The sequence below is a fragment of the Pipistrellus hanaki genome, assembly GCF_964339955.1.
Source record: "Pipistrellus hanaki genome assembly, chromosome: 5".
Classification (NCBI taxonomy): Eukaryota; Metazoa; Chordata; class Mammalia; order Chiroptera; family Vespertilionidae; genus Pipistrellus; species Pipistrellus hanaki.
The window spans coordinates 46,497,676-46,519,505 of record NC_140507.1 but is presented as its reverse complement, the minus strand read 5'-3'; the positions used below and the strand labels follow the sequence as shown (position 1 = coordinate 46,519,505).

Genomic DNA, 21,830 nt, shown 5'->3' with positions numbered 1-21,830 from the left:
GCACCTCAAACTTCTGTGTGACTGAAGAATTCATTAGCTGAATGCTTAGGACATGAATTGTGGGGTCCCACCCACAGATCCTGACTCAATAGATTGGAGCATGATGTGAGAATTCGTATTTTTACAAGCTTTCGGTGCTGTCTCTGCTGCTGGTCCTCGGGCACACCCTGGAGTAACACTGCTCTAATATATCAGAGATGTAGTTGAGAGAGCAGAGGGACTTGGGCCTGGCGAATGGAAAATACTGGTGGCTAGGAAGCCAAGGTAAGACCAGGTTGTCAGAAGGAACCACGGAGAAGCTGACCACAAGAATGTCACCCACCCTGCCCTCCTTACTGAAAGACGCAGAGGTAGCTGACTATCTCCCTTTCCAACTGTCTGCTTCCTTGCAGATGTTGAAACCACTGGCCCGCATGTGAAGTTGATCAAGGTTTGACCACTACATGACCTTTAGAGAGTGGTGGTAATGAGTAAGCTGGCCATCTTCCCTCCACAGTGCAGGCACAAACATAGTTACCAGGCAAGGCAGCTGGAAAAGGAAGTCACGGGGCTCTGAGATGGAGATTCCACAATTTCTGACTTTTTCAGAAAGCCCATCTCTGTGCTCAAGCCCGCTTTGTCCCCAGTTTATAAAAGCAGCCAAGCAGAGCCAGCACAGCGGACCTTCCTTTCCTCTGTGCTCCGTCCTTTGTGCTGGAGCATAAGCCCAATAAAGTCTGTTCTCTGGGGCTTCTCCTCCATGTTCATCTTGGGGAACCCAAGCACCCCAATGCCAGGTAGCACAGTGACTTCAATACAACCGCCAGCAGGTTCCCAGATAACGTTCGCTCTAACATTCTGTGCAGGGAAAGGAGTCACATGCTCACCTGATACACTCAGGGGAGGCCTGCATGGTGGCCTTGCCAACTCAGAGACCTACAGTAATCACAAAGGATGGTCTGAAATTAAAACATTTTAACCAAAAGCAGGTTATGGCAAGTAGCCATGTCCTAGGCTAGAATCTTCCATGACGAAAGTCAGTCTTTACCTTGACTGAGCTTGTCTATGGTCTTCGGCACCTAAGATAACATACCTTGGAATGTCAGGGAATCTCCTTTTTCCAGACCCCTCAGGGCACCACCAATGCACTAGGGCAGACCCTATAAATCCTCCCAGTTATTGTTATCATGTTAATTGTCGACTGTTAACTATCCTGCACCTGTCTATGTAAAAGATGTGTCTATCATTTTACTTTTCTTACGTATGTTTTTTAAAACTGATTTTAAAAAGTTTTTTATAGGTTGCCTCCCGTATGCTCCCCCACCGGGGATTGAGCCCTCAACCCAAGACCTTTCAGTGCAAAGGACGACGCTCATCTTACTGAGCCACATCAGCCAGGGCCATTTTACTTTTCATCCAATTCCAGAGATTTTCCAATTCCTGCCTTCCTAATCTATGACTAATGGACTTCACGTAAACCACTTGAGTCTTCTCTTTTGATTATAATGGTGAAAATTGAGAGTGGGGAAAAACAAAAACAAAAACAAAAAAAACACGTGTAATGAGAATAGAGCCACAGTTGTCTAATAATTATTTGCCTTACTATTGATAAGAAGTTTTCTTACAAACCCTGGGAAACTGGAGAATGAAACAGGCCTACAAAAGATATGACACCTCAGAGCCCAGATGGGTCTATGACTCAGAAAAGAAATACATTTTGAGAACAGACCAAGGACAGGACACGCTTTGATTTGGTTGCTGCACCTGGAACCTGAGCCCTCCAGTTTTTCTCAGGAACGCTGACCATTCTTGAGTCCCAGGAATGAGCTGAGCTGTTAGTGACATCAGAGATTAGCCACCTTGTTGTCCGAGTTTGAGCTTCTGCAGGCCGGACTGCAGACTCTACCCTCACCTTTCCATATTACATTTGTAGCTTACAGCTGTGCATTAGTTATCTTCTCTCTCATTCTATATAATAAGAGGAATATGCTAATTACCCATTATGCCTTGAGGCATAATGACCAACTGCATAATGACCCTCCTATAGGAAGGAGAAGGGGAGGGGAGAGGGGGAGCTCCAGGAGGGCAGGGCAGCGAGCTACTAGCAGCAGAGAGCTACCAGTGGTGGTGGGCAGGTGGCCAGCTGAGGCAAGTGGTAGCAAGCTACTTATACATGAATTTGTACACAGGGCTACTAGTGTGTATATAACCAGACAACTGGCAAGGGAGGTCAGAGCAGATTTTTGTGGGTGACCAACTGCTCTCCCATACTGCTGGCAGTATTGGAATAAACGTTCATATGTGATTCAACCCTGTCTCTGTTTAATTGGCTCAAGTGGTGACAGGCAGCCCGTACCCATTGGTTATCCGAATTCAACCAGAGTAACCTCTGGTAAGCTATCTGCATATCTAATATTCGAGATAAAAACATTTTCTCTGAAATACAATTGAATAATCTTCCTAATCCTACTCTTAAAATAAAATCCATGTTACTGGGAGGTCACCTTAATCTGGAGATATGTTACATAGCTGTTAAAGTTTAATTTTATTTTGCTTTGGCAAAATGTTTTAAATCAGTGCTTTTCACATTTTTTGATGCATATGAAGCACCTTTGTGGATCTTATTAAAATGCAGATTCTAATTCAGCAGTTCTGGGAGGAGGCCCTAGATTCTGCTTTTCTAACCAGCTCCCTGGTGGTTTTGAGCTTATAGCTGAAGGCCTGGAGTTTACTGTGATCTCAGTTTTTTCAAACTTCATCAGACTTAGGGGAACAGGCTTTTCAAGTAAAACATGCAGTGCTCCGTGATGCAAGACAGCAGAAAGAAAGTGGTTTTAGGCAAGAGTAAGAGACCTGTGTGTCCATGGTGAGGACATTAGAATGTTTCTGTTGGGACCAGCACCAGGTGTGTGACTGGTGGGGTCAGACCAGAACTGAGTTCAGCAACCTCGGTACTTGAGTTCTGGTTAGGAAAGAATTCAGAGCCAAGATTTAAACTATAAGAGAACATTTATTTAGAAAATCTCAGAGGTGGAAGAAGTACGTGGTGGAAAAAAATGGGTTTAGGAAACAAGTTACAAAGGCAAAAGACGGGCAGTTATAGTTTAGAAGGGAAAAAGGTAAAGGTCATGAGCCTGGGGAATGGAGAAGGAGGAAGGGAAAGATGCGGGCTCCCAGGAGAGAGAGTGGGCTATGTCTCCTTTCCTAAGGGTTTTAAGGGTGGAGTTTTTAAGGGAGGTCACTGGCTAAAATACAACTGAGGCCTACCTAGATGTTATCTTTAGGGAGGAAAGGTCAGGAGGTCATGACCAGCAATGTGAAAAGTAGGATGGTCCAAAAGGCATGACCAGCGATGTGCTAGGGGAGGAAAGGTCACCCTGGGGATAACGTCCATCCTGCAATTGTCCATTGCTAGGCACGCAGGGCTTTTCACTCCGGTGATCTTTTGTACCTGGCCAACCGTCCTTTCTCTGCTCCTGTCTAACTGCCTACCACCACACTTGTGCTGTTGAGGTTCACCAGTGATGGGTGACTGCCTCTCCTTGAGCAGATTGTCAACCTTGGCTGCATAAATCGGAATGTGGGTGGGCCTATGCACTGTCTTGGGTGGATACATTGAAATAGGTTACACCATTATTATACTGGAAAGAGCTGCCTGCCCTTCTTTAAAATGGCAGGAGGAATGTGTTCTAGGCCTGCCCTTCTTTAAAATGGCAGGAGGAATGTGTTCTAGGCCGGGAGCAAGTGCAATATTTTGAACTTGATTCAACTTCCTCATACTTTTTCAACTTGTTCCTGGAAAGGGGGCCTGGTCCTGAACATGTCTGTCTAGGGCCAGCGGGTAGTGTGTGAGTTCTAGACTTCGTGCAGGAATGCTTACGAAAGTCCGAGAGAATTTTAGAGGACGCTTATTAAAGATGGAGGCAGTGAAACAAGGAAGGGCTGGGGGAACGAGCCTAGGCTAGGCTGCTTTGGCTCACTAAGTCAGAAAAAAGGGGGCCTTGGGAACAGGTTCAAGTGGTTTGTCGGGGATGAACTGCCACTGCCCATTGCTGACCTGTTGCAAGCCTCTTGGGGACCCTTAGAAATTGAGATGTGGGGCCGAAACCGGTTTGGCTCAACGGTAGAGCGTCAGTCTGCGGACTGAAAGGTCCCAGATTCGATTCGGTCAGGGGCATGTACGTTGGTTGCGGGCACATCCCTGGTAGGGGGTGTGCAAGAGGCAGCTGGTCGATTGGTCGATGATTCTCTCTCATTGACATTTCTAGCTATCTCTCTCCCTTCCTCTCTGTAAAAAATCAATAAAATATATTGGGGGAAAAAAGAAAGAAATTGAGATGTGTTCCTGGGGGGGGGGGGGGGGGGGGGGGAGTGGGATTGGGGAGAAGGCTCCAGTATGCTCCTGGCAGGAAGGGGGGTGCTTTGTTTTGAGGGGTTTTAAAAGCTGCATGTTTAGGGGAAGATTTCAACAGAATATTCACCAGCTTTATGCTTATGTACCAAAATGTGGTTTATTCTCTTTTTTAAAAGTATTTTTAAAAAATATATTTTATTGATTTTTTTTACAGAGAGAAAGGGAGTGAGACAGAGAGCTAGAAACATCGGAGAGAGAAACATCGACCAGCTGCCCCCTGCACACCCCACACCGGGGATGTGCCCGCAACCAACGCACATGCCCCTGACCGGAATCGAACCTGGGACCCTTCAATCTGCAGACCGACTCTCTATCCATTGAGCCAATCCGGTTTTGGCGAGGCTTATTCTCTTAACTTCCATCTGTCCTTGGGTATGGTTGGCAAATGGGACTAACTAGATTTCTGCTGTCTCCCTGAGTAGGGTGGTTTAAGCTAGTATTTACCCTCGCTTACTCTTACATGCCCCTGGTTTAGGGAAGAGAGGATTTAATAGATGGCTTAAACTGCTTGGCATCTAGATTTTCTAGATGGCTACAAACTGCTGTTTAACTCTCTCAGTTTCCCTATTCTGCTTGTCTTGGCTTACTAGCCTGTCTCAAGACTGCTCACTGAATAATCTTTTTTTTTAAAAAAAAAAAAAGGTAAGTTTTTATTGATTTTAGAGAGAGGGAGAGGGAGAAACATCAATGATGAGAATCATTGATCAGCTGCCTTCTGCATACCTCCAACAAAAAATTGAGCCTGCAACCCAGGCATGTATCCTGACTGGGAATTGAACCGTAAACTCCTGGTTCATGGATTGATGCTCAACCACTGAGCCACACTGGCCCGGCTGAATTAACATTTTTCAGATTACATAAACACAGTATTATGAAGCACAATTCTATTTGAGAAGTATTTGAAACCTACCAACCAATATGTAGGCTAATTAGCAAAAGTGCTAAGTACTGCCGAGACCAGTTTGGCTCAATGGATAGAGCGTCGGCTTGGGGACTGAGGGGTCCCAGGTTCGATTCCAGTCAAGGGCATATACCTTGGTTGCGGGCATATCCCCAATAGGGGGTGTGCAAGAGGCAGCTGATTGATGTTCCTCTCTATCTCTCTCCCTTCCTCTCTGTACAAAATCAATAAAATATATATATATTTTTAAAAGTATTAAATACTAAAATATTGACCAGTTTACTTTTTTTGCTATGATATATCTACCACATGTAACAAGATATTATATCTCCTTTAAGGAAGACCAACATTTAGAGGTGCATATAATTGCAACTACCCTAAATTAGGACTGTTTCATTCAGATTTCCGAGGTAAATTAATATAACTTTAAATATGCACTGCTATTAGATTAGGCACACTTTACCTACTATATGTTAAGTACCCTAAATAAATAAATTTGCTATTGGAAATGTTGGCAGCAGCAAGAACAGTGCCAGGTATTTGACCAGGGGGATCAGATGGGACCTCGGTTCAGAACCTCAGTACTTTGAATTCTACCTTGGAAAAAATTCAGGGCCAAGACTCAAACTATAAGAGGATGCTTATTTAGAAAATCACAGACAGAGAGGGGTGGGCAGAGGTGGAAGAGAGTATAAGGGGAAAAAAGAAAAAAAAAGCTAAAATTTAAAAAAAAAAAAAAAAAAAAGTCACGGAAGTAGGAGAAGTAGAAGCAGCCTCAAGAAACAAGTTACAGAGGCAAAAGGGGCCTTTGGAGCATAGGAGAAAAATAAAGTTACGGCTCCTGGAAGTAGGGAGAACAATGGGGAAGGGAAAAGTGCAGGTACATCCTAAGGGCTTTTGAGGGCAGGGGATTTTAAGGGAGGTCCTAGAGGAGAATCCTATATAATAAAAGGCTAATATGCAAATTGACCAAACAGCAGACTGACCATCAGGGGGCAGATGCTCAATCCAAGAGCTGCTCCCTGGTGGTCAGTGCACTCCCACAGTGGGGAGCGCTGCTCTGCCAGAAGCCGAGCTCATGGCTGGCGAGTGCAACGGCAGTGCTAAAGATGTCTAACTCAGGGTTAGGCCCGCCCCCAGACTTCAACTGCAAAAGGGCACAGGCCAGGCTGAGGGGGACCCCTCCCTTCCTGCCTCAGTGCACAAATTTCATGCACCTGGCCTCTAGTCTCAATATAATATTCATTAGCTTTCCAGGTGTGTCCTTGGGGTGATCATTCAATGCAGCTGGTCCTGAGGTAGCCTGTGCTGTTGCTTGTCTGGTTTTGTTCTTTCCTGGGCCTGGAGCTGACACACAACTGAGGCCTAGATGTATCTGATGCAGTTTGAACCTCAATGTCCTGAAGGCTTAATGCTTAAAGGCTATTCTCCAGCTCCCTTGTTCGTTCCCCCTCTAAGGGGATCTAACCCATGACTAGGAACATGACAGAGTAGGAAAAAGCAGGGAAGAATTCAAAACAAATTACAGTGGGGAGGGTAGGCAGGAGGGTAGGGAGATCTGTGAAAGATAAGAGATCAACCGAAGGACTTGTATACATGCATATAAGTACAATCAATGGACACAAAATTCTGGGGAGGGAGAGCATGTATGGGGGGAAGGGGGGCCAATTTAAAATTACAGAGATAATTTTAAAAAATTAAAAAAAAAAAAAACACATGGCCATCACTATAAAATGTTAAGGGATTGAAACTGTATGACAAAAGATATACTAGGGAAGGGAAGGTTACCCTGGGGGTGAGGTCCTTGATTTCCCAGTTTTGCTCGTTGCTAGGCACCTGCAGCTTTCCATACTGATAACCTTTTGTACCTTGCCTTTCTTCCTTGCTCTGATCTTGTCTACCTACCACAGAAAAATCTCCATTATCTTTTTGTTCAAGGTTTTAATGTTACTATTTAAAATATTAATGTTGAAAATGATTGTTTTATCAGTTTTATCTGGATCTCAATAAAATATAATCTTCCTAACAATATAGACAAAGCCTTACTCAATTATTAAGTGAAACATTCTGGATAACAAACTACTGTGACCTTGTTCACCTATGTAAACAGCTTCTTCTAGGTTGGCCTCAGGCACCATTCTACATTTAAAGCTTCTTCCTCAATGGAAATTGAAAAACAATTGGAAATATACTTTCAACTTTTAGTCTATCTTCCTCTTTAAATCATGGTCTGAGCCATGCTTCTTTCCTTTAACGTATAAGTAAAATAAAATAAAATTAAAAACATGGCTTTATTCTAGGTAAATATGAAGTAGCAATATACAAATTGACTTGCAAAATACCAGTCTCACAAATTAGCTAAACTGATATACCAAATTTGAGTGTTGTTTCTTCCACACTTTTTTCAAGTGTTTCCCTTTCTTTTGTATTTGAGCCCCCATGTTCTTAGGGCTGGCACTCTATACTTGATTCATCTTGCATTTCTACTGTCTATTCCCCCACCCCTATCCAGCTTTAGACCACTTCTCTTCTTTTAGAAAACATCACTTCCTTTGTGTGTCCCCTGTAACATTTCTTTAGGCTTATATTTTTCCTACTATTTCTTCCAAAATGAGGTCACCACTCTTAGTGGCTCCTTCCATGAAAAAGAAGAAGCTTTCCTCAAATTTTGCATACATTAAATCTGCAAGTATTATTTTAAGAATCCAAGGTAGTATAGAAATCATTTTTGGGGGAACAAGAAGTAAACTCAAATTACTCTACATTTGCCATAAACATTGTTTTGTTCAACACATAGAAATTTCAAAGGGAGAAGTCTAAGTAAAGGGAAAAGATAACATCCTAAGGAAATAAGTGAATAAAAATCAACTGAGAAAAGAAAGATAAAGAATAGAAAGAAAAGACCACTTAAGGATTATAAAAGTTATATTTATTCACGATGCTACATTTATTGCATTCCCTTAGAAAAATGGAGAACTGTTTATGTACCCAATTTGTACATATAAAACTTTATACAAATTATATGTAGCACATAAAGGCTTCTGGTACAGCTAAAATCCTGACACTACAATTTGGGTAATCCTGCTGTAGGGTCTCCAGTTTATTAAGTCTGTCCATAGAAAATTAAAAACTGGAATTACAGTCAGTCTTGCTGCTCACATGTAGAAATTATTTTAAAATATAATAAAATAAAATTTTAAATTCTCTAAAACTCAAAAAAGGTAAACGGGAAGGGGATACATTTCGTTACCAATTTCAATTTAACAGTTTGACAAATTCACAACCTTATTTTGACTGGGAAAATAATCACCTTAGTTTTAACATTATCTTTCTAAGATGTGGCTGCTTTAGAAGGTAATTTGTCAAAATTTCACCAAACAATTAAAAAAAATAATATTCCTCTTATAAAATGGTATAATAACACTTTAAGGAACCAGAAGATACTAAATGTCTTTGGCTATACAACTAAAAGGCCATTTCCTAAAAGAATGGGGCATATTTACCTCACAACCAACTACAGAAACAGAAAGCAGAACAGAAATATGCATAGAATATAATGATAACTTTTCTTGCCTTTTTCTCCTCTTCTACCCATATAATAAGTAAGGAGAATGTAATTTATACCATCTTTCCAGATGAGACTAAATAGCACTACAAAGATGATACCCAAATTTCTGCAAAGGCAAAGTGAATTAAAACAATTACAGAACTAAGTGAAAACTGAAGGGACAAATGTCATTTGCAACTTTTTTTTGTTTGCTTTTTTTAAGTCCTATGAGTGTAGAAACTATAGCTGGTAAACAAATAGGCACAATCTTCACATATGGAACTATAATAGAAAAATAAATCAAATGAAACATTTATTAATAAATGAAGCCTATTTTATTATTTCAAGTGTTAATGATAAAAAAAATTTCAGCACAGCTGTTGCATTTAAAAAAGTGAAACTACATACTATTTTTCTAGCTCAGTAAACAGATGAACCTGATGTCTTTGAATGACATAACAATTGAGCATTGTACAGTACATCTTATGAAGACCCGTAAATTAAAGAACTACTGGTTTAAAGTTAGTGATTATGAAACAAATGTGTATTCATAGTTTTAGTTTCTTTTTTCTTCCTCGACCATCAGGTGCTCCATCCATTTTACGTTTCTGTGTCTATAAACAAACAGAAGGATTACTTTTCATCACAAGACTAATGTCAATGAAATTATTTTCATCACAAGACAATAGTACTTTACTAATACATCATGGTACTTTACTAATAAATGCTACATAGTTATAGGTATTAGATGCTATTACCCAGAATCTTTACTCATTTTACAAATAAAAGAATTTTAATTCTAATAATGAAATAACTCACAAGAAGCAGGTAAATCAATACACCAAATATCTAAAATGCCTCTTACCAAAATGTAGCAGTAATGAAAAGTATTTTGTGAGATTTACATATATATCAGATATTATCCAGGAACATTTATTTATTCATGATTTTATAAACTATTAAGTAACAAGATGGCTTCTTTACCTTAAAAGTTTTGTTTTCACATTGCTAAGATACCAATCATTAGGATAAATAAATCAGGTTAATAGTGAAATTGTAAAGACATTGCTTTCCTAATATTTCTTTTTTTTAAAGTTAATGGAAACAAGTCTTTATTAAGTAATTTTTAATATCAGAAAAATAAAATGCTTATATCTCTTTACAGCAAATATATAAATATCAGTGCTTTGGCCATTTTAAGTTAATGCTAATATTTCTTTAAACACTCTAAATTATAACTTGTATTCCCCAAGGTCAAGGGTACACTCCTGGCATCCATACTTTCCAGATTTCAACAAATCCCCCATATTTATGAACTATCATCACAATGTGATTTCCCTCATAATGCAATCAAGTTAAATTTATACTTTAAGTGACCCAAGGCTATATAATTTACCAAAACCAAAGAAACCTAACATCAATGATAACCAAGTAGTGTGCAAATTCTTAAGAAGAAAAAAGTGCTCAAATCTATATATATAAAAAAAGCTAATATGCAAAGTGTGAATTAACCTGGAGTTCTATCGTTCACTATGATGTGTGCTGACCACCAGGGAGTGGCATGGAACGAAGGGACACCCCAGCCACAACTGGCAGCGGGAAGGCCCCAATTGGCCCTGATCATCGGCCAGGCCTAGGGACCCTATCCACGCACGAATTTTGTGCACTGAGTCTCTAGTATTTACATATTTGTGTCTACTTACTGAAGGCTTTGGTCCTCTTTTCTTTTTCTCTGCCTTCTCCTTTTCTTCTAGTTCCAGGTTTTCTCTTTCAATCAAGGTTATTAAGGTGTTACACCTCCTTTGGAGCTCCTGAGTTGCAAACATAAATTTACATGGTATTTGTATTTTTCATTTATACCTTTCATGATTATAGTTAAAGTATGTTTTAACAGAGTAATATAAAATCACTTACACACCCGCAATAAATATAAGGATAAAAAAGTGTTTGTAAATATTTTTATTTCATTATTTAAAGCCTTACTACTATTATTCTTCATAAACCATTCGCTTAAGAATTAACAGTGAAAATGAATATTTCAAAATATATGCAACACGGCTACTAAGAGTCTATGTCTGAAAACTGTCATTTATATCCAAACTTAGGTAATAGTGTGCATTTAAAAAAAAATTTTAAATATATATTTTATTGATTTCAGAAAGGAAGGGAGAGGGAGAGAGAAACATCAATGATGAGAGAGAATCATTAATCGGCCCCTTCTTGCACATCCCCTACCAGGGATTGAACCAGCAGCCCAGGCATGTGCTCTTGACTGGAATCGAACCCAGGACCCTTCAGTCCACAGGCCAGTGCTCTATCCACTGAGTCAAACCAGCTAGGGTGATGGTGTGCATATTTGAGAGTCAAAAACTCAACTAGAGCCCTAGCTGGTTTGGCTCAGTGGATAGTGTTGGCCTGTGGACTGAAGGGTCCGGGGCATTGAGATACCTATGCCAGAATGTGTTACAGATGTGCTACATTATGAATTCTCTTGGCTCTTAGGAAAGGATTACATCTCAACTGTTTATAATAAGGGGCCATACTATTAATTTTTATGTGTGCCTTAACATAAAACATGACAGAAAGTTAATACAGTTTCAGACCATGGCATTGTAATGGTCAATCAATGTTACCCTATGTCTTGTTTTACTCAGCCAAAACTATGCTTCCTTATGAACCATATAAATGGTTCCTTCTTGAAAGGTCATAAGGTAGAGCTGTTAGCAACTAAATCTATATCCTGTAACTACATTGATAATGCTTTTGTACTTTAGGATTTCCCAAATTAGGGTTTCACAAAACAGCAGACCCTCTGTATGTTTTCAGGGGAGAAAAATTCTTTGGTTATCAAACATGAAAAGAATGCACACTATCCCACATCTTGAAGAGTGATAGTACATTTTAAATATACTGAAGGAAATTGTATTATAAAGATGTTTAAACTTTGTTTATCCCAATCTTTCCCAAACTTAAAACTATACAACTTTTGGGCATTATCATCAAAGTGCAGAACACAATAAAGTTAAGAGTCTAAAATATGTAAGAAAAAGACAATTTATCAAAGCTAAACTTTTCTGAATTCTAATTTTAAGTGATTAGAAACAGAACTTCCAACAGAAACAGCCAGATACTGGGAATAAAAACAAAACCTAGCATTAAATCAGTACAAAGAGAGTATTTCACTACATTAATCTATTTTAAAATAACGCATACTTGATTTTCTAGGAACGGATGTCATCTACAAAAGCAGTCAGAACAGTGCAAATTTTAAACTGTAATAATCACATTCAGAAGTTGAAACTGATAGTGACATTTCCTCCTATTTAGAACATGATTACAATAAATATCAAAAGTTAATCCAAAAGTTTGGATTAGTGGATAGAGCTCGGCCTATGGACTGAAAGGTCCCAGGTTCGATTCTGGTCAAGGGCATTTGGTTGCAGGCTTGATCCCCCCAGTTTGGGGGGGGGTGCAGGAGGCAGCCAATCAGTAATTCTCTATTATCAATGTTTCTTTCCCTCTCCCCTCCTCTCTGAAATCAATAAAAATATATTTTAAAAAAAACTTAAAAAAAAGTTAGTCCTATCATATATAATGATGTTAAAAGATCTATAATAATAAAGGATAGGACCAATAAACTTAAATTACTGATGGTATTGGGTTTTTAACTGATTTACCCTGTGATACCAATAATATTTTAACAAAATTTACCTTAAAGATGCAGAACCACAAGGAAGTTATCTTAGTTAGAGAATAGTAACCATTGGCGCATTACACCAGACCCAAGCACTCACCATTGCAGTTCTGGATTTAAGAAACCAGTCAAATCTGAACTGAGGAGAGTTGCGAATACATTGTCGCAGTTCATCATAAACATTTTCTTTGTCGAATCCAAGCTTATGAAGCATGCAGATCAGAAAACGATCCTCTTCTTCAGTATAGTTTTTTCCTTTGTTAGTACCATATGATATTCTCAGCTGATGAAAAGGTGCTTTGTACCGTCCAATCTAGCAAAGTCAGATTTTATATTATATAAAATCTAAATCCTATATAATCTGTATTTCAAATTCAGCTTTAGTAAAAGTAGCAATACTATATTTCAAACCAGAATTTTCTACTTATAACACCTCAACTGCATTATATCCTTTGTCCTAAAACAATTTTAGTCTTTACTGTTCTAAAGAGAAACAGACTCTGATACTACGTAGGAAAGAGCTGATTGCCTCTGACCCAGATACAGCAACTGAAATCTGAGGTAAATTCAGTTGAGAGAATACCTGTAACATTGAATATTTTTCTCTGAAGAAAACTCTAATTTTAAATCATTCTTTTCTTTGTTACAAATTATTTTAATTTTCAAACAGATAGGAGCTACTAACTACCACATTTATTGATGTGCAAAGTACCTTTGTATCTAGTGCTTTTTTGATACTAATTCTTCTTTGAATTCTTGCCTCTCCCCTTTCGATCTGAGCCATAATTTTTTCTATGTCCTGGAGTTCATTGCATCTTTCCCAAAACACAGCTGTAAAAGAATAAAAGTTGGACAGATGAGATGGGTGGGAGGGAGAGAAATTGTTAGTATAAATGCTCTTATTTTATTTGCTAAGAAATATTTCCAGTTCTCACACATATAATACTGGAAAGTAAATAGGTATTTATAATTTCTCAGTTTCCTTAACTGTAAAAAAATAAAGAGATAAATTGGATGATTTAAATATCTCCCAACTCTTCCAATTTCTACTACTCTGAAATTCTAAGCAGATTCATTATAGCCCAACTACACATATTCACTTGACAATCCAACTGACTTTAGGAAACAGGTGTTTACCACTTGAGAAGGTATGGAGAGAGATAAAATATAAATGACAGCGTATTTTTCAGCAACCTATTCTTACTTTCTTGGCTATAGCTATTTAGCTAGGGTAAAAAAAAAAAAAAGTATTATTTTAAAGAAGGGAATATTTTCTAACTCAGTTTTTAAGAAGTTGAGGCAAAATTTAGCTTATCAAAACACAGTAATTCAGAGTAAGAAAACCTGAACTTTCTAGCAGCTCTCAAAAAGCCTAAGAACATTCTTATACCTATACAGTACGAGTTACCTGAATACTCAATAACTTCTTCTGGAGTTTTTCCTTCTACTTCTCTTGCTATATTTTCAATATCGTCACGACCCCACTTCTCATTAGCTTTGATAAACTGGTTAAAATCTCTTTTATTCCAATTGGTAAATCCCTTCAAAGCAACAGAAACAATATTTAATCACAGCACAATGAATTAGAAAGATGCTATTACATTTTATCAATGCTTATAAGTATTACAGAAAATATTAATTTTTGCTTTTTCCTCATCTTTTTGTTATTAATCCTCATCTGTGGATATTTTTCCTACTGCTTTTTAGAGAGTGAAAGGGAGGGAGGGGGAGAGAGAAACATCAATGTGAGAGATACATCTATTGGTTGCCTCGTGCATGCATACACTGACCAGGCTGGGGATCTAATCTGCAACCAAGGTATGTGCCCCTTGACCTGTGAACCCTTGGTGCCAAGAGTAAATGCTCTAGCCACTCAGACTCCCTCCCCACCTCACTCCATCCAGGGCTCTAGTTTTTCTTTCTTTAAATTAAATTAAATGTTTTAAAGTGGTAACCTTTTATGTACACATATATTGCACAAATACCCAATCTAACTGGAAGAGAGTAAGAAATGCTGCATGTAAAGGTAACATTTTTGCTGAGCTCTGACAGATTAGGAGTTCATTGGGAAAAATGAACATAGCTTAAAGAGCAGACATAAGAAAAGGGAAAATGAAGCTTTAATATTAGATTAAGGCCAGATTCTGAATGACTTTTATTGAACTCTGAAGGACAATAAGCAATCATATCTAATAAAGGCAGAATATGCAAATAGACCATAACTCCGTGACAACAGATGGAGGCGCCCACAGCCAGTAAGGAGGAGATATGCAAAGTGATGCAACAAGGTAAGAGGCAGAAGACAGCTCAGGCCAGAGCAAAGGCGGTGTGCCGGCAGCCAGGGTAAGGAAGGCCTATTCTTATACAAATCTTCGTGCATTGGACCTCAGTCTATCTATATAAAACCCTAATATTCAAATAGACTGAACTGTATAACAACCAAACAACTGAACAACCGATCGCTATGACATACACTGACCACCAGGGGGCACATGCGTAACATGGTGAGCATTGACAGCAGGAGGCAGAGAACAAAACATGGTAGGCATCAGCCAAAGCGCAATTGTGGAGCAGGTGAGTGGGGGCGCCAGACCAAGGCAGGGCACCAGTCACTGTCATTGGGGTGAGCCTCTGGTGGTTACTGAAAATTCTTTGCTCCCACACACTGCAGCTCCACCCAGCGCTCGCATCCGCTGCCAGTGCCAGAGCCACTGCTTGCACCCACTGCAGGCATCAGCCCTGCTGTCACCTGCAGCCTGCACTAGAGCTGCCACTCACACCACTGCCAGCGCCAAGCGCCCAGCGCCAGTCCCTATTGCTCGGCACCATCAGCCAGTGTGAGGGGTGGCTTCTCCACCTCCCCCTGCTCCTGAAGGGTGACTGGGGGACAGCTGCTGCTTGTACCTACTGACAGCTCCAGCCCCGCTTGCATCCACTGCTGGTGCTGGACCCAATCGCTCTGTGACATCAGTGGGTGTGAGTGGGGCCGGCACCATCAGTGCGGGTGCCAGTGGGGCTGGCACCAACAGTGTGTGGGAATGGCCGTAGCTGGAACGGGCCTGCTGGCAGGCAGGGGACTGGGGGCAGTGGAAGGAGGGCCTGGGTGGGGGCGCGGAGGATGGGCAGAGACCCATCCCTGTGGCCATCGTAGCCTCCAGCCCACAGTACCTTTCCAGGTGCACAGATTTGTGCACTAGGCCCCTAGTGATGTATAACTGACAATTATGACTTAGCAATGTGGAAGATTCACAAGAAAGAAAAGATGAGAACACTAGAGGAAAGGTAATCAAAAGGACATCTATTTAACCAAGGCTGGTGCAAATCTAAATTCTTTTCCAACTACCTTAACTAGTGACAATCATATAGCCTTAATGCATATGCCCATGTTTTATCATCTCCAATTGCTCCACTTTGAAACAAAACTTGTACTTTTGTTCAGGAAGTTTTTCTGTATTTTAGCTGCAATTACAGTTTGGTCCTAGGAGCATGTCCATGCAGCCATGCAGCATCCACTTATTCTGCTGCCATTTTTAATCCCCAAAACTTGTACTCCTTTGTATAACCCAACACAGTACCTTACAAAACAACAGTTATTAAGTTTTGTATTGACTTAAGACTGTACCTGTGTTAGAAGCTTCTCTTTTTCTTCTAACTCTTCATCATTAAGGGGTTCAGCTTCATCAATTTTAAGCTGTTCCTCTTTTTGTGCCTGTGCTGCATTTGGTAGGTCAGGATTTCGAGGTACCTAAAAAATGTAATTTTTCTATGTCACCAAGCAGTAAATTTTACAAAAAATGTGATAGACTAATAAACTCTTAAATTAAATGACATTTTAATCCAACCATGCAAAAAAAAAAAAAAACAAAAACAAAAAAAAACAAAAAAAAAAAAGCTTATCTTTATTTACTAGAGACCCAGTGCACACACAAAATTTGTGCCCTGGGCCTGCACCCTCTACAATCTGGGACATCCCTCTCATAATCCTGGACTGCTGGTTCCTAACCACTCACCTGCCAGCCTACCTGATTGCCCCTAACCCTTTCTGCCTGCCACCCCAATCACTCCCAAACCACTCCCCTGCCAGCCTAATCACCTCTAACTGCCCTCCCCTGCCAGCCTAATGGCCCCCAATTGCCTTCTCCTGCAAGCCTGATCTCACCCCCAATTTCCCTCCTTGCCAGCCTGATGGCCCCAATTTCCCTCCCCTGCCAGCCTGATCTCACCCCCAATAGCCCTCCCCTGCAAGCCTGATCTCATCCCAGTTTCCCTTCCCCGACAGCCTGATGGCCCCTAAGTCCCCCCTAACAGCCCTCCCCTGCCAGCCTTGATCTCACCCCTAATTGTTCTCCCTTGCCAGCCTGATCAACCCCAACTGCCCTCCTCTTTGGCCTGATCTCGCCCTCAACTGCCCTTCCCTGCTGGCCTGTTTGCCCCAACTGCCTCTGCCTGCCTGATCACCCCTAATTGCCCTCCCCTGCAGACCTGATGTTGCCCCCAACTGCCCTCCTCTGCCAGCCAATTTGGTTCCGATTGGTCAGTTTCTATGCGTCAGTGTCAAAAGCTCCGCCTCCTATGCAACCATTGGCTCCTCACAGTTGACCCAGATTTGGTTCTGACTGGTCAGTTTCTCTGCCAGTCAGCGTCTTTGGGCCTATCAACAGGGCCTGATCAGAAAGGCAGGGCTGATCAGCAGCTCTGGTGGAGGCCTGGAAAGAAATGGAGGCTTGGCTGTTGACCAGACCCAGAGCTAAAAGAGAGAGGCAAGTGCTGATCAATAGCTGCCATGGAGGCTATGGATCAAACCCTGCTTCTCTTTAGGCCTCTCTCTGGGCATGATTCGCAGTCCCCTCAGCAGTCAGTTGCTGGGTCACCGTGCCTGTAGCCATAGCAGTCAGTGCTAGGTCTCCATGGCAACCTAGCGCTGAGTGCCGGACTGACTTCTGGTTGGTCAAGACTCCTGGTTATTGTGGATGTGATGGACCCAGCGTTTTTATATATTAAGTTCAAAACAAACCAGATTAGTTATGAACAAAGCGTTATTTGTTATTACCTTGTACCCAATTGTTTTTCTGTAATACAGAATTTCTTTTTCCAATAATTCAAATAAACGTGGAGGAAAGAACTGGAAATCCTGAACATTGGGTTGTTTTGGAGGTCGAGGAGCCTTAAAGAAAAAGAAAATTGTATTGTCCATAAAGAATAAACTATTTTGCTTTAAATCAATCTCTAATCATCTTTATTCCATAAACTATGACAACCAATTTTTCAAGCAAGAGAATTCATATTTTAATACAATTGAAATAACAATGAAATTTAAATCACAGATTTAAAATAAATTTTCAGAAAACTTTTTAACAATTAAAAACTGACCAAGGCACACCTATAAGAAATCACACAAAATGTAAATTCCCAATTAGTTTTTTTTGGTAAGAATAGAAGAAGAGTCCTGCCAGTGTGGCTCAGTGGTTGAACCTTGACCCATGAACCAAAAGGGGAGGGTCTGATTCCCAGTCAGAGCACCTGCCTGGGTTGCAGGCTCGGTCTCCAGTAGGGAGCATGCAGGAGGCAGCTGATCCACAATTCTCTCCCAACATTGATGTTTCTATCTCTCTCTCCCTTTCCCTTTCTCTTCAAAAGCAGTAAAAACATTATCAAAAAAAAAAAAAAAAAAAAAAAAAAGAAGAAGAGGAGAAAAAAATGATTCACAGTTTTTTTGCTTTGTCAACTAACCTTGGGTGCTTTAGGTTCACTCACACGAAGAGCTTCCCTGAAATAGGCATCAACGGCGTAGTTGGCTTTTCTTTCTCGTTTAGGTGGTTCAATCCATTCTGTGAATGCAATCTAGCAGATGAAAAACAACTCAAATCACAAACTTTTTATTATATCTAGTTGCATATCTTACAGAAATGCTAGCCACATTGTGTACATCATTTAGATCAGTGGTCACCAACCTTTCGAACCTCACGGACCACCAGTTGATTTAGACTACTGCTTGCAAATGGAAAGACATTTATAAAATCCTGGACTACAAGCTCTACAAGAACAGGGACTGTGATACTTTGTGCAATTCTGTAATTAACACGTAGGATAATGTCTTGGTAAGAGCACAGGCTATTCAGTAAGTATTTTTTGACCAAATTAATAATTCTGTACAGTAGGGCAAAAAAAGGCCACAAAATGTATGCTACAACTCAAATTAGGGGAAAAAAAAAATGTAGATATATATTTAGCCTAGACAATATTCAGAGAATATTATGTCTAAATGTTAATAAATTTACAACTAACATTGAAAATTCCAAGTTTCAAGTAAAATAAAGCCTTAAAGTCAGCAAAGCCTCTTTCTAAATTACCTTTTGTTTTTCTCTATAATCTTCCCCTTCGAAGTTATAAACACTCGACTCTGTATCCATTGTAAAGTTTCTAAGTGAGCTTTCACCCATCTTGGAGAGTTTTTCATTCATCTCTGCTGTCTAGGGAACAAAAGAAACACCTTTTTAGATTAAGAATTTAAAAAGCAGAACTATGGTCAAAGAGGATTATGCTTTGAAGCACATAAAAGCTTTTATGAAAATAACATTATCTATAATTCACATAACAATTATTTCCTCAGTTTGGGTTTAAAATATTTCACATATTAAAAACATAATCATTTAATCTGTATCTCACCTTCTTTGCACCTCTTTCCAAAATACCATCAATATCCTCATCAGTAATCTCACTCTCTTTTGAAGCAAAAACATGTGTTGCCCCATGCCTAATCATTTGAAGCATTTCATCTTTCCCAATTTTGTTCAGATTCTGATCCACAAGTCTTCCTGGAAAAAAAAAAAAAAAATGTTGTATAATGTTAACTTTATTTTACTGGGGGGAAAAATGTTGTATAATGTTAACTTTATTTTACTGCAAACCTGAAATTTTAAATGTCAGATCTAATACCGTTCATTTGCTTCAAATATCAATAATTTCATATGTCACATATACTTTTCATTTTTATATAAAATTTAAAGCCAAATTTTCGGTTGTAAAGCTTTGAAATGTTTCCAAACCTATTTATGTATTATGTAATGAAGCCTGTTTTATATTCAATAAAATATATTCTTTTACTGGCTGAATAATAGTAATTTGGAATATGTAAAATTGAAATTATTAGCAAGATTTAAAAAAGATCAACAGATGAGAACATTATAAACACAAGAAGTTTCTGAAAGCAGAAAGTGTTAATACTAAAACTCCCAAATCAGCTTTTTCTATTTAGAATGGTAGAATACAAAAAAACCTTCAAATCTCCAAATTTTTTATAAGGACCAAATATATAACCATCAATTTCTGAAAACTCCCCAATCTGAAGAACTAAAACTGTTGAAAGTTTATCTTAATCACAGAAAAAAATAAACATCAGAAAATTAATATCTCCAACTGGCAAGAATTTTGCCAACTATATAATTTTTGTTTTTAAAAATATAGCATTAAAGCAAAATAAAATACTTCATAGAATTGTTTTCAACCTCAAGGGCAACTCACATATAATTATACAAATTAGTATTTATACTCCAACCAAACTGTAAGAAGTAGATAAAGATCCAAGTTGTTTTCTGCAAGTTCATTAACTACCTGTATCATGATTTTAATTCCCTAACAGAACACACACCAAATATCTGGACTTTTAAAGTTAGAATATACTAGACAGTAGTCTCCTTTATTCGGGAGGGAATTTGTTCCAAGTCCCCCAGTGGATGCCTGAAATCACATATAGTACCGAATCCTCCATATACTATATTTTTTCCTATACATATAAACCTATGATAAAGTTTAATTTATAAATAAGGCACAATAAGAAATTAACAATAGCTATTAATAAAGAACAATTAGAATATATTTATAATGAAAGTTATGTGAATATGGTCTCTCTCTGATAACCAAAACCGCTACCAAGTGACTAATGGGCAGGTAGCCTATACCAGCAAGCATGTCAAACTCAAAGGCTAACAGCAGCCACATAAATAAGGTATATGGCCCACGGGAGAGTTTGACATGCTTGCTATACAGTGAACAAAGGGATCATTCATATCCCAAGTGTGACAAGCGGGATATTTCATTCACTACATTATGAAAAGCACACAACTTAAAAGTTAAGAACGTTTTCCCCCCCTGGAAATAGCTCTTAAGGATTTTCAGACTGTGGATGACTATGGATAACAAAACCACACAAAGCAAAACTGTGGATAGAGGGGAACTATTTTATCCACAAAGCATTTATCTTTGGATTAAAACCTATCACACTGCTGTCAAAAATGTCCTTAGGCTTATGGAAACTACTTCCTTGTGAGGGAGCTTTTCAGACACAAAGGGTTTCCGGGGGTTCTCCTATTTTTGATTATGTCCCTAAGTCCACAAGACAGTAGCAGAGGTATGCACCTGACTAACAAAGCTACTGGCCAAAAAATGCCCCAGCAAATAACTTTAAAAAATAAGCCGAAAAACTCAAACAGATTTTCTATGTTGACTGTAAAGGAATTCATGTTATTTTTAATATAAAAGGAATGCATGTTATTTTAAGTCCCAAAAGTTCCTAGAGATTTTCCTAATAACACACTTCACTCTAATAGTTAATATAGTTCCTGAACCCATGTCTGAGTCACTTTCTAGCTGTATAAAACGGTGGACAAGTGACTCACTCCTACCTGATGCCAACCTCAATCTAGCATAAGGACTAAAGGAGATAACGGATATAAAGACTGCTTGGCACATAGCAAGACTCAATGTTAAAACTATTACTAACAAAAACAACTAGAAACAAGCAATCATTGTCTTCAGGTATTCAGATGTGCGACCAACACTATGGCTGGCATTGTGAGAAAGCAGACATGTGACATTTATATGGAAAGTCTCTACTTGGTTGACAAAACCAAGACACATACATTATCAGTGAACATGTTAACAGTGTACCTCAGTTTTTCAGACAGAAAAGAATATGCTCATGATGCATTATAAGAAGGAAATTAACTAATGTCAGTTTAAAGTTATGGAGAATTTTTTCCCCCCATTTTGGTTCATAGGTTGACGCTTAACCACTGAGCCATGCCTGCCAGGCTTTTTTATTTTGGCATTTTATATGTCTCATCATCAACAATAGCTTCATGAAAACATACATCTCTTCCTTAAAGCTGATCTGCAGTAAGAATTTGAAATTTCCTTCCATTAAAAATAAAAATTTCGCCGGGACCAGTTTGGCTCAGTGGATAGAGCGTTGACCTGCGGACTGAAAGGTCCCGGGTTCGATTCCGGGCAAGGGCAT

General features: G+C 39.3%; 1 protein-coding gene across 1 annotated transcript in view; it reads right to left on the bottom strand.

The window, feature by feature from the left end:
- Window positions 1–8,201: 8,201 nt before the first annotated feature.
- SMARCA5 (SNF2 related chromatin remodeling ATPase 5) overlaps window positions 8,202–21,830 on the bottom strand; it is a gene marked incomplete at its 5' end in the record, with an annotated part of 38,693 nt that continues 25,064 nt past the window's right edge. The window contains 10 exons of the mRNA XM_084886337.1: window positions 8,202–9,455; window positions 10,545–10,652; window positions 12,636–12,848; window positions 13,248–13,366; window positions 13,944–14,076; window positions 16,158–16,280; window positions 17,586–17,699; window positions 18,266–18,376; window positions 18,886–19,005; window positions 19,202–19,350. Of these exons, the coding sequence (XP_084742463.1) occupies window positions 9,390–9,455; window positions 10,545–10,652; window positions 12,636–12,848; window positions 13,248–13,366; window positions 13,944–14,076; window positions 16,158–16,280; window positions 17,586–17,699; window positions 18,266–18,376; window positions 18,886–19,005; window positions 19,202–19,350 (1,256 nt within the window). The 3' untranslated portion in view covers window positions 8,202–9,389. The remainder of the gene's footprint in view (window positions 9,456–10,544; window positions 10,653–12,635; window positions 12,849–13,247; window positions 13,367–13,943; window positions 14,077–16,157; window positions 16,281–17,585; window positions 17,700–18,265; window positions 18,377–18,885; window positions 19,006–19,201; window positions 19,351–21,830) is intronic.